Below are 12,227 nucleotides of genomic sequence, written 5' to 3' on the forward strand. Positions count from 1 at the left end.
CTTCCCTTCCAGGAGGCCCCTGCTGATCCTGCCTTCGTAGTCCATCTGCATCCTTGAGTAGTGATTCTTGGGTATCTAAAGAATGTCACCTGTTTAAGAGTGCTCAGTACGATGTCTTTGTTAGCATCCTTAAATGTAAACAAGTGTGTGTGTCTTAGCTCTTACCACGTTTAAGTTAAGCACAGGTAAGGCACACAAAATGGAAGGAGTCTGTAAAGGGAGCTAGGTGTCAGGATGCTCACCATCACCCAGGACTGCTGAAGGAAATGAGGAAGTAGTCATCAGAGACAGGCAGAAAGCTTCAGGGAACAAGGGGACAAGAAAGGTTTGCTTGAAAGTAGTCTCTAGATACTGTCAGCCAGTTGTCCTGGAAGAGCAGGTTTGCTGTGTGCTCTGAGACTCTTAGGCTAGCAGGGTGGCCTTTCAGCAAATCTGAGACCTCTAGTCCCCTCAACACCCAAGACCACCGACCTCCAGTGGGCTCTGGACCAGGCCTGCCTCCCAGGTCTCACCTGGGAACAGAGAGGTCATTGCCTGAGTCCCTAAGGAAAAGCAGCATTGCTTCTGTTACTATGAAGAGCCTGGCGCTTCCCTGGCATTTGGGGAGCCTTTTTAGGTGTTTTCTTGTGTGTAGGGGGAGGGGATAGGATTGAGACAGGGTCTCCCTATGTAGCTCAGGCTGGCCTCGAACTCACAGAGATCCTCCTACCTCTGTCTCCCAAGAGCTGGGATTAAAGGCGTGTTACCATTACATTCAGCTTTTTAGGTCTTTTCGTCTTTTTCTTTAAAGATTTATTTACGTTTGTGTGCATTGGTGTCTCGCCTGCACATATGCTTGTGTGAGGGGAGGGTGCGGGCACCAGATCTCCTGGAGCTGCCAAGTGGGTGCTGGGAATTAAACCCAGGTCAGGTCCTCTGAAGAGCACTGCCTGCTCTTTCAAGGGTGCTGAGTTCAATTCCCAGAGACTACATGGTGGCTCACAACCATCTGTAATGAGTTCTGGTACCTTCTTGAGGAAGAGACCTGGTCAGTCATCCTCATCAGCTTAGACCATGAAACCCAACATGCACAAGTTCACCAGAACCGCCATGTACGGGCTACCATGCATGCTTCAGCACTGCCCGGGCATACGTTTCATTTTTCAAATTTAGGTTCTCTGAAGGAGCAGCCGGTGCTCTCGGCCGCTGAGTCTTCTTCCAGCCTTTTAGATGTTTTCTCAGTCCATGGTGTGCGCTTGGGTTCTGAGAGAGTAAAGCACTCCTGCATGTCAGGACCATGTTGCCCTTCTGGATAGGGAAACACATCCTCTTTCCTTTCCTTCAGGTTGTCTTGGGCGTTGTTTCTCCACTTTTCACTGGCTGTTTCTAGGCAGCTTCACCAAGGGTGCTGGGTGCCTGCTTCTGCTTCCTACACCGTATTCCGTGGGTTCCACGTGTATAAACTTGGCCATGACACAGTTCGTCAAACCAAGATCAGAGGTCCCTGGCCTTGGAAAGTGGAGCATTAGGTGCTCGACTGGGCAGATGGTGGGAGACAGGAAGGCAAAGCTGTGGTGCTGATGGAGCGAGCTAGGCTATCATTACCACATCAGAAGGGTTTGCTATGGCTGCGTCTGTCGTGTACATTAACGATGAGCACTGAGCCTTCCCTCTCTGTCCTGCTGCCTCGCTCTGAATTAGGACAGATAAATGGTTTCTGCCTCCACCCTCCAGCCCAACTCTGTGTGGTTTGCATGTTGAATGTGAGCCTTCACATGCATGTACTCATGTTTTGACAGGTGACCTTGGGAAAGGTTTTGAAGGTGATTGTTGTCATGAGGAGCCTGTTCATCGACCGCACGATTGTGAAGGGCTATAATGAGAGCGTCTACACAGAGGATGGGAAGGTGAGCATCCTGGAGTCTGGGCAGGGCTTCTTCTCTTCCAGAATGGAGCCCCAGGTAAGTGATAGTAAAAACCAGCAAATCCACAAAACGCTCCACGAACAGACTCTTCAGTCAGCATGAGGACGAGCCTGTGACAGAAACTGCTTCATGCTTTGCACTTGCTGTTTCAAGCCTCTGCTGCTCTCTCCAAACCCAGTGCCCTCACTTGAATTTCTAATTGATCACCTTAGACCCCAGTTGCCTCATTAGACGTGTCTTCTGAGGAAATAAATTTATTTTTCCCAAATCAGCCAGCACATCAATAGCCCGGGGTTCAGCATTCTGCTTTTCTAGAGCCATGAGAAAGACTCAAGTTAGTTTGACACAACCCAATAACACTCTTTCCTTGACGCTCACTAATGGCCCTAGGGAAGTCCCATCTCAGCTGCACGCTAAATACCTCAGCAGGAAGACCGTTCTTACAGGTGATTTGTCTCACAGAACGCTTACTCTCCGCAGCCAAGCATGCTGAGGGCCGCAGTGTGAAGGCAGGTGCTTCCCCAGGTGAGGGTTTCCTGGAGCGTTCACGCGTTCACTGTGTGGACCTGCAGTTTCTTGAGCGCACTCTCCATCTGGCTCTGTAGAGAGCTGCGGTGACGCTAATGAGAGCTGACAGCCTTCATTTGTGTCTGCTCCCAAGCGTGATGAGCGCCTGCCCCACGGACCCACCCAGGTTCCCGTGGCACTCTCCAGCCTGAGACCCCTCCCTCTCTTGGGACCTTCTCCTTTCCTCATTTTAAATGTTAACATTTAAATGTGTTTGGTAATGGCTGTCGCCACTCAATGGCCACATTGTAATGAGAATAGACGGTTCTTGAAAAGCACCTGGTAGCTGTGGCTTAGCATGTCCTGGTGCTGCGTGTGTGCTGGCACTGCGTGTGTCCTGGCGCTGCGTGTGTCCTGGCGCTGCGTGTGTCCTGGCACTGCGGGTGTTCTGGTGGTGCAGGTGTCCTGGTGCTGCGTGTGTCCTGGTGCTGCGGGTGCCCCAGAGCTGCAGGTTTCCATTTGAGCCAAGTACCCAGTATTCATTCCCACAGTCCACACACAGGCCATGGCTATCAGAGACGTGATTGTGCTTCCCAGTTCTCTGCCTAGGTCTCCTGGTTGATTTCAAATCACTTGAGATTTCCTTTTCCTTTCTGGAAAAATCAAACTGTCCTTGGAGCATGAGTGAGAACTGAGGGTGACCTGCGTGGGATTCAAATTCTGCCTGGGTCAAATGATCTGGGGTTCATGATTGCTGGCTTGCTGCAGAAGCCAGACATGCCTAGGGCACGCCTCCCAGGAAGACTGGCCAATGGTGGGCATGTGGAAGGTCATTTCTCTTGGGTCTTGTCAAGCTTCATTTGGAAGCTGCTGTAGTCACACCTGGTGTGATACTGCTGTTGCTCCCTTACATGTGGATTGGAGATCAAGAACAAAGAACAGCTGTAGCCAGCACTGTAGTGATATTTCATTGTATTTAATAAATAAAGCTTGCCTAAAGATCAGAGAGTAAAACAGCCAGTCACTAGCTCTTATCTCTACCTCATTCTGAAATGGCGATCTTGCCTCCAGGAATCCTTTGAATGAGATTGTGTCTGAGAACTGTCTCCTCCCATCTTCTATTCCCCTCTAGTGCTGGGATTAAAGGCATGCACCACTACTGCCTGGTTTCTGGGCAAACTAGTGTAGCTACTGGGATTAAAGGTGTGTATCAGCACTGCCTGGTCTGTAAGGCTGACCAGTGGGGCTGTTTGATTCTCTGATCTTCAGGCAAGCTTTATTTATTAAAATACAAATGAAATATCACTACATTTCCCCTTTTTGTCTAAAATAAAAAAGACTATAATTAATATAAGAAAAACTATACAATAAATAGAATGACTATATATAATATATACAGGCAATAAATACATCAACAATGTATGGTCCATTTGCATTTGACAAATTTACAGAAAATACTCCGTATCTGTCCTATCTCAGTGAGTCCAAAGTCTTATACCTATTTTACTTCCTATCATGGCTTGTTTTCTGCATCAGGTAAACAAGGAAAACTATAACTATCTAGTCTTCAACTCCCTCAGAGACCCGAAAAGGGAATAATATTAATTGGGTGAGCTGGAAGTACAAGCAAGCGACTTCCACAGAATATGAGAAATGACAGAAATAGCTGGCTGCCTGGACAGTGACCCAAAGTGCCTCTGCAACGTTGGGGCATCTATCTTTGACCTAAGGCTTAGCATAACTGACAGACTTTTCTGTGAAGCAGGATATTCTGAAGGGCTGGCCCTCTTTGTCTTGTCAGTGTTTGGCAGTCACTTTCTTTTGTGTCTTGCTTGTCTAATTAGGACAGCATACTGTCAGCAGTTGAGGCACAAAGGCATTTCCTTGCCCAGTGGTTTACTTTTGCCGCAAAGAAAGTAAAACTCTGTGTGGAGTTTCTTCAATGCCCATCATCTTCTCTGAAGTAGATTGGTGCTGCCAGGAGCAGATATGTCTCATTGTCATAAAAAAAGAGCCTACGTTATTAAAGCATCTTACATACCATTTTCTATAGATCTCTGAAGTGTTTGAAGATGACCTGTCTTTCTAAAATATATCTTTATTTGACCTTGAAAACATGTAATTTGACTTCATTTGATTATAATAGGTGACTAATTACTAATCTGCATCTCCTTATTATTCTAAACAGTTGGTAACTTTCAAGGATTAGAAATTTGCGCTACATTATTAAATGAGCTGTATAGGTACAATATCTTGAAATTGTGCAACACAACACCATGCTTGCAAAGTTACCAAATCAGGATGCAAAGGAGCCACCCTTCAAATTCAGACCAGGTATGGCTATTCTGCCAGCTGTGCTGTTCTGCTGACCAAACCCAAATTGTCCACAGTCACAAACAGGTACACCCGCACTCTGCCCCTGGAGAACACTCAGAAATAGCTAGTACTTTATACTATACTCAAAAGAGGAAATTGAGATGTAGTCTCTACTGTGTCCCTCTTGAAGCCCCTCTGGTGGTTCGCTGCAGCAAGTGCTGCTACACTTTCTTCTTGCCCATCTCTTCCATGACTCCTGCTTCCCCAGGGTTCTATTCTCCTTCTGTCCTTAGCTGTTCTCAGCCATGTTACCCACACAGGGATCTCAGCTCTGGGGCCTCAGCTCTTATCTCCTTAACAAGGCTTCCACAACCCAATCGCCTAAACTTTCCTGCCTGCCATCCCCGTGGGCTGGGCTGTCAGCAGGTGCTGGCTGTCACTTCTCTTAGATCTCACCCAGGCCCGCTGTCTGCCCTCTGCCGACTCACGTCCAGGCTTCAGTCTTCCTTCCCTCCCATGGTCTGTCCTACCCTCGGCCTGCAGGTCAGCCTCCCCATAAATACCCACATGTATATAGGGTTCTCTTGCTTCCCACCATCCCAGTGTTATTGGAACAGCCTCCCCGGAGTAGGAGGTAGGCATTAATACGTGTTAGGTACAGGGCAGCCCTTGCGCCCAAGTTGAAGGAATACTGGGTTACAAATAGGTCCCCCTCTATCTTTATTTTGCAGTTCCAAGGATAGAACTTAGGGCCTCTCAGTTAGGTAAGTGCTCTCTGTGCTCCCTCTACCTCAGAGACATCCCTCCCTCTATCCCAGCCAAGAAGTTAAGTATCTTTAGCTGTTCTTAGAGCTTTTGGTTTATGTGTGTGTCTTATGAATGTGTAAGAGGTGCATGTTTTTCTCACAAGGCCACCAAGCTCTTTTGTGGTCTCAACTTTGTCCTCAGAGCATTTGTCTCAGCAACTTGTACAAAATGCTCTGAGATCTGGCTTACGAAACAGGATCCAGACACCTTTGCAAGGTCTGACCCTACCTGCCCCGCTCTCTGCATGTATCCGGTCCACTCCCCAGCCTTGGTACCCACCGTGGCCCCTAGAATAGCCAAGCTGCTACACACATGTGCCCCCCTACTTCACCTGACATATGTTTATCCCTTAGAATATTGTATGTATTTTCCCAGGGCACGTCTCTCTCCATCCCAGCCTCCCTCCCTCCCTCCTGCTAGTGCCCCCCTCTACTAACACAGTTGACCTAGTGGGTGTAACCCTTGCACTTCTGTGCTCAGCCTGACCTCCTGGCCATACGTTGCCTTAGACACTGTTACAGAGAGAGAAGCTGGAGCCGAGGGTTAGAATTGCTTATGTGGACCAGTCCTGTGCCTGTGTTCTAAGGGTAGACCCTTGTGCCTGGGGCAGCCTCAGAGTGTGGTAGGACAGGAACCTCTTAATCCCTTTTGCACCTATGTACATGGGCCTGTGTAGCAGGTAGGAACCTCAGAATAGACCAAGACTGCCCGGGCCAGGCTGTCCTGCTGTCCCAACACTGCTCCTCACTATGTGAGTCGCCCCAATGTTTGCAGTCTCTTTACACAAGAGAAGACACCAGCCCAGTGTGCACACACTTGTGTCGCACCCCTCAATAAAACGTAAGATTTGGAAAACACATTGAACTTAAGGCCTGGTCTGCATGAACAACAGCGTCCCTGCAGCCTTTCCCTGGGGAAGAAGATGCATCCCTGCATTGGCCGAACTGGGTCCAGGCTCAGGCTTGTTTTACTGTCATCGTCTGGAGCTGAGACTGGGGTGGGTGCACTGGATGGGCTCAGAAGGCCTCTCATGGCCATAACCTCCCGCTGTCTGTGGTTGTCCAGTCCAGTGCCTTTAATGCTATAGCAATGGCAAGGCATTCCTTTCCCACACAGCTTCCAGACCCAGCCAGTTTTCCCACCAACATCCACTCCCTGCTGCCCTGTCTCCTTACCTGTGATGCATGTTTTTGATATCAAGCTCCAGTAGCCTCCTTCCTCTAAGAATAAAACTGCTGTTCAGCCTTACCAACCACTATTCCCTGTAATCAGGGAGGGAGGGCCATGACGCGGCGTGCTGACAGGCAGGGTGGGGAACACCTGGCCATTGTCCTGATTTTATATTAGTCAGACTTAAAGGATGGAAAAAATCGAGGTGTCTCAGTTGAATTTATCTTATTAGGGGATTTAGGTTATGTTAATGCTATAGCTTCATTAATTACCCCATATCAATAAAAAAGGCAGCTTTTAGCCTCGGAGCGTAAGAGAGGAGAAGAAATGGTGGTATCAAAGGGAGCCTTCAAAGACAGCCAGAGCTGTCTCCAGGGTAATTTCTGATCCCGCATTCTTCCCACTTCAAAGTTGGATGTGTGTGTGTGTTTGGGTCGAGGGGGTTGGGGGAAGCTTGAATCTGATTTCTCTAATAAGTGTTGGCATCAGCCCCGTTTGATATTAGATGCAGGGAACATTTTGATTTGTTATAGCCTTTGAAATTGTTCAGACGACCTTCAGAAAAATGGCCTCTTGTTACTTCTGGAGAGAAGGGTGAGCGCTGGGAAAGGGGGATGACTCCAGCTGGGTTCTGTGCAGAGGGCGCCCCAAAGTTGTGCTTTCAGCAATGTTTTAGTAACAAATGCATGTCCTGATTGGAAGTGAAAAGCTGAAGAATAATAGAGCCGTAGCATTGCGTTCCTGGTGAGATTTATTTCCTCCCTTCCTCTGGGAGGGTGGGCAGACTCAAGAAGATGACCACACAGAAGTTTCCATGGCTCTGAAAACTTGGCCAGCTGCAGAGAAATCCTTCTCAGGTGCCCAGTTGCGTCCTTCACCCAGACTGACTTGTCTGTCACCCATTGGCCTTGCAAAACAGACATCCCTTTAAAGGTTTCTTTAAAGGTGGAGGCCCCGCTGCGGCCTAGGAGCTTCATTTGGAAGTGTCCATTTTAGATCATTTAGAATTCTCTGTGTGCACCGCCTTTTGAAATGAAATAAAGAATTGATAAGTTTCTGATAAGCTGCCAGCGCTTTCACATACTGCTAAATGGATGTTAGCGGCGATGACTGGCACCGCAGCGGGCCTGGCATGGATTTGTGAGGCTGAACTCCACAGGAGCACCCCAGAGAGTTAGGCCAGTGACATTGTAGAGGAGCCCCCCAGTAGCATCCCATCTGAAGTCAAGCTGAGAGGTAGTCTCCTCCCAGGGTAAGCCCTGGGCCTCTGGGCATGGGCCTGGCTCTCAAATTTCCCTCTACTTAGCTGCGATGTTCTCTGAGCCTCAGTTTCCTCATCTGTGCTGGAGGAGGTTTCTGTGTGTCAGTACTGGGAATGCACCCCTGCCAACTCTGATGGAGGTAACAGATCAGCAAGGACAGGGCAACCTTGCCTTTAGCATCCGGTCTTGCTCCTAATGGTCTTTTGACATCCTGGTGTCTGTCCTCAGAGCAGACTGAGCACCCACTCATCTGCAGGGTTGCCCTTTACTCCCCTGAAAATAGACCCTGCCCCCACCTGCCCTCTCTGCAGCCCCAGATCCTCGGGTTGCCTTGGTCCTTCAGATCCTTCGAGCATTGTCCAGTGTTCTGGGGAGTTTCACTCTCTTCCTGACACCCTAGTTCAGAATAATGTCTGGTTCACCAAGATGAAGGTTTGCAGCTTCCATAATGTTCCCTTTTTTAATATTGCAACTAGCAAAAAAAAAAAAGTTAACAATGCCTGCCTTTGCAGCAAATAAACGAGAGCTAATAAATATTCACTGGGCTCAGCCTCGGCTTCCTGAAATGAATTTCTGAGCTCTCCCTGGCCCTAAGGAGAGATAGGGCATTGGCTCCAGAAAGCTCATTTAAACAGCTTTCTCTGGCATAAACCTAGCGGAAGATCAAGTATAAGCCACCTGCCGCAGGTTCCCAGCAAAAGGAGAGCCCATTGTCACTGGGTCCCTTTCTCAGCCATGTGCACCAGGTAAATAGGCTGTATTGTCCAAGGCCCTGCTGGCCCAGATGGTAGAGTCATCCCCCGGCATTCTGAATGGCAGATTTAAACCTTTCAGAAAGGAGGCGCAGTGAATGGGCAAGGCGTGTTTGGAGAATCCACAATCAGGCTGCAGAGTCCTTCTTAATTAAGCCCCTCATTTTTTCTCTCAGTGTAGATACTGAAGGTCTTCTAAATAATTGTTTTAAGTAAAGTCTGCAACTTTGAGTGTGTATAACTTCCACCTCTGTGTCTTTGTGACTGATATCCCTGTCTTCGTGTAGTATGTGTGGTGTGAACGGCAGGAAGTGTCAACAGTGAGAACTGCCGGCTGGAAACGGGAGTAGAAAGAAGTTTCTTCCAAGTTCCAACACCGACACTGCTCTTCCTAAAACATTGATTTCAAGTCTCTGGCACTCAAGTCTCTGGTTTCGGTAGAACTAAGAGATGCAAAGTCATTCTCATTTGCCCTGAGTTCCCTGGGCAGTCTTTAAATGCCGCGTTTGTTAAACCCTGGGCTGAACTGCTGCACTCAAGTCGCCTGGCCTCACTCCTCCCACATGGGACTGGCGCCCAGCCCGATGGACAGTGTGGGAATTAACAGTGTGTATTCTTTTACTTTTATTTATTTTGTATTCCACATGTGAGGGCATGTGCAGAGGTCAGAGGACATCTTGAAGGAGTCAGTTCTCTCCTTCCGGGTGCTCAGGATTGGACTCAGGTCAGCAGGCTCCTTTCCCCACGGAGCCCTTCCTCTGGGGGTTCTGACAGAGCTGCTCTCCTCACTGCCCCACACTGTCAGTCTCTAATGCTGGAGAGCTTGCAGATTATTCTTCCCATATGTCGGTTTAAAGGGGACAGAGACTGGAGTTTGATGTTGCCTCTCTGGTGGGGGGTGCACTTTGGCATTGGGGACGTGCTGTTAGGAGGGGGTTATGGGGAACCAGCAGGGATTTGACGTGGGCAGTAGGGTACATACATGCATACGTGACCAAAGACCCACGCTGTCTACCAACTCTCAAGCTGGGCTGCCCCCCTCTGCCCTTTAGCACCTGAGACTAAACAAGAAACCAGTCACAAGTGGAGAGGAGGGAGCTGGGAGAAAGGAAGGTGCGCCTGAGTGCTTCCAAGGGCCCTTCAGAAAGCCAGATTGTGGTGTTTCCTCAAAGCAGAAAGGACTCTGAAGACCCGGGTCAAGTGCCGCACTCACTCCTGTGACTCAGCGGTCTGTCCTTGTGCAGCCACCTCTTGTGCACCCTGGTGCTGCAAACCAGTGCAGACACACACAGGCCTGTACTGCCCTGGCTCAGACTTCTGCCTTGACCACCGGTCAACCCCACAGGCAGGTCCAGGAGACCATTCGCTGGGCATTTTAGTTTGCTCAGCTCCTGACCTCATCATTCTAAAGTCACTTGTCTAGCACCTCTGGGACACAGAGGCCTCCTCACTTGTCATTACCCGTGAGTGGCAGCCTGGCTCCCGCAGTCTGTGTCTGGGGTAATTCTGGGTTTGCCATTTATCATTTGTTCTGAACTCCTGAAACAGTGAGAAGGCGTGGGTTACTGTGCAAGCTGGGGAAACCAAAATGGTTTCCGTGCAAATAAGCCACTGAGGTGCATCCAGGAGACCAGTATGTATGTGGGGGACTGGACTGGTTCCCATGAGCTCTGCCCACATCACTTCTGGGACTGGTGGGATCTCCTTAGATCAGGGCCTCCTAACCCAGCCAGTACCAGAGCCCAACAGTGTAGTAATAAGGGCGGTGGCGGGGCTGCGTCCCCAACACCCCAGCCGCCTGCCCGGCTAGCTTAAAGTAAAAATAAACAAAATAGAGGATAGGTGGGAGGAGTGGGAGGACCTCCCGTAACACAACAGGAATGTGCCACTAAAAAACAAAACAAGGAGAATATGTAAGTTAGAAGACAACTCCCTGACCAGTGGGGGTGTCTGACACTTGTCTGTTCTTGGGACCCTTTTCCTGCAACTGGGTTGCCTTATCCAGCCTTGCTATGAGGGTTTGTGCCTGGTCTTATTGTAGCTTGTTAGGCCATGTTTGGTTGATATCCCTGGGAGGTCTGCCTGCCCTTTTATGAAGAGATACAGAGGAGGAGTGGATCTGGGGGAGAGGGGAGCTGGGGAGTAGGGACCTGGGAGGAGTGGAAGGAGAGGAAACTGCGGTAGGGCTGTAATGTATGAGAGAAGAGTAAATTTAAAAATATAAAAACCCTCCCAAGGCCTGCCAGTGCCAGCAGGTTTGAGCAGCCAGATGATGCCACCTGCCATCCGAGAGAGGCTTCTCGAGTTGACCTTGGCAGGAGATGGCTCTGAACTCCCTCCTATGGAAAGCCAAGCCCGTACTGGAGACGACATGAACGTGTGTGGCAGGTCTGGTGTGATGCCTAGTGTGACCAGCGTCCTCGGCTTCGCTCTGCAGTGGCCACGGATGCCCATGATGTGCCAGGCCCCAACACTCTGCCCACTGAACTCACATTCTGTCTGGGCCAAGTCAGGAGCGAATGTAGACATAACAGTGCTTCAGGCAGTCGTATTAGAAACGCTTTGCCTTTCCAAAGGGCGAGGAAAGCAGCTATCGGGGATAATACTTGATAGGTGGCTGGGGAAAGCCTTCCTAATTATAGTGACATTGAGCTTCGAGGGGAGTCCAAGAGGAGCCATGCAAGCCTGTGGGAAGGACAATCCAGGAGAAGAGCATAGTCACCCTATGCTCAGCACTTCAAGGGAACCCAGAGCCTCAGGAAGAAGCAGGTTCTAAAGTGAGCAGGAAGCTCAGGCCATGGGGCCTGGAGGCTGATGACCCCATATCGTTTTCTTTCATTTAAGTCTCCTGGAGGTGGGTAAAGAAGAAACTTGGGCAGGCCCTCGCAGGCCTCTGCCACTTGGGTCCCACTCAGTCACAGTTTTATTTTCTTGAGTTGACTGAAGCTCTCTTTCTCTCTCTCTCTCTCTCCCAACAGCTTGACATATGGTCCAAATCCAACTATCAAGTATTCCAGAAGGTAAGTTGTCCTCTTTGTCTTACTCAGGAGGCACAGGGAAGCCATGAATGATTTTGGGTATACACTTCCTCAACTCAGAGTCTCTTTTAAAAGTGAGTGGGGACATGAAAGAGTGGGACTGGGCTCAGGCTGGGTAGAGTGCTTGCCTGGAAGGCACAAAGCCCTGGGTGACGTGGTCCCCAGTAACCCCAGTACTTGGGAGGCAAAAGCAGGAGAATCAGAAGTCAAGGTCATCTCTCCTGCCCAGCATACTGCCTGGGTTCCATGAGTGGGGGACCGGACATACAAAACAAAACTTCCTACTGTACGCTCATTTCTGTGACATGGGAGAGTAGTTAGGTTGGGGTATAAATCAGGTTGGTGGTTGCTGTGGGTGAAGCAGGAAGCCAGAGGACATGTGGGAGTGGTGGCCGTGCTTTGTTTCTGAGCTGGTAATGGTGGCTATAGCATCCAAGACCAGAGGGCTGTATGCTCACAGGGGTGACCTGC

General features: G+C 49.4%; 1 protein-coding gene across 1 annotated transcript in view; it reads left to right on the forward strand.

The window, feature by feature from the left end:
- The window catches only part of Med27 (mediator complex subunit 27), a 177,602-nt gene that overhangs the window by 149,666 nt on the left and 15,709 nt on the right, over positions 1–12,227 (forward strand). The window contains exons 5-6 of the mRNA XM_041674846.1: positions 1,779–1,886; positions 11,697–11,738. Of these exons, the coding sequence (XP_041530780.1) occupies positions 1,779–1,886; positions 11,697–11,738 (150 nt within the window). The remainder of the gene's footprint in view (positions 1–1,778; positions 1,887–11,696; positions 11,739–12,227) is intronic.

The sequence above is a fragment of the Microtus oregoni genome, unplaced genomic scaffold (assembly GCF_018167655.1).
Source record: "Microtus oregoni isolate MIOR12 unplaced genomic scaffold, Mior012 000025F_ref0000491, whole genome shotgun sequence".
Taxonomy (NCBI): Eukaryota; Metazoa; Chordata; class Mammalia; order Rodentia; family Cricetidae; genus Microtus; species Microtus oregoni.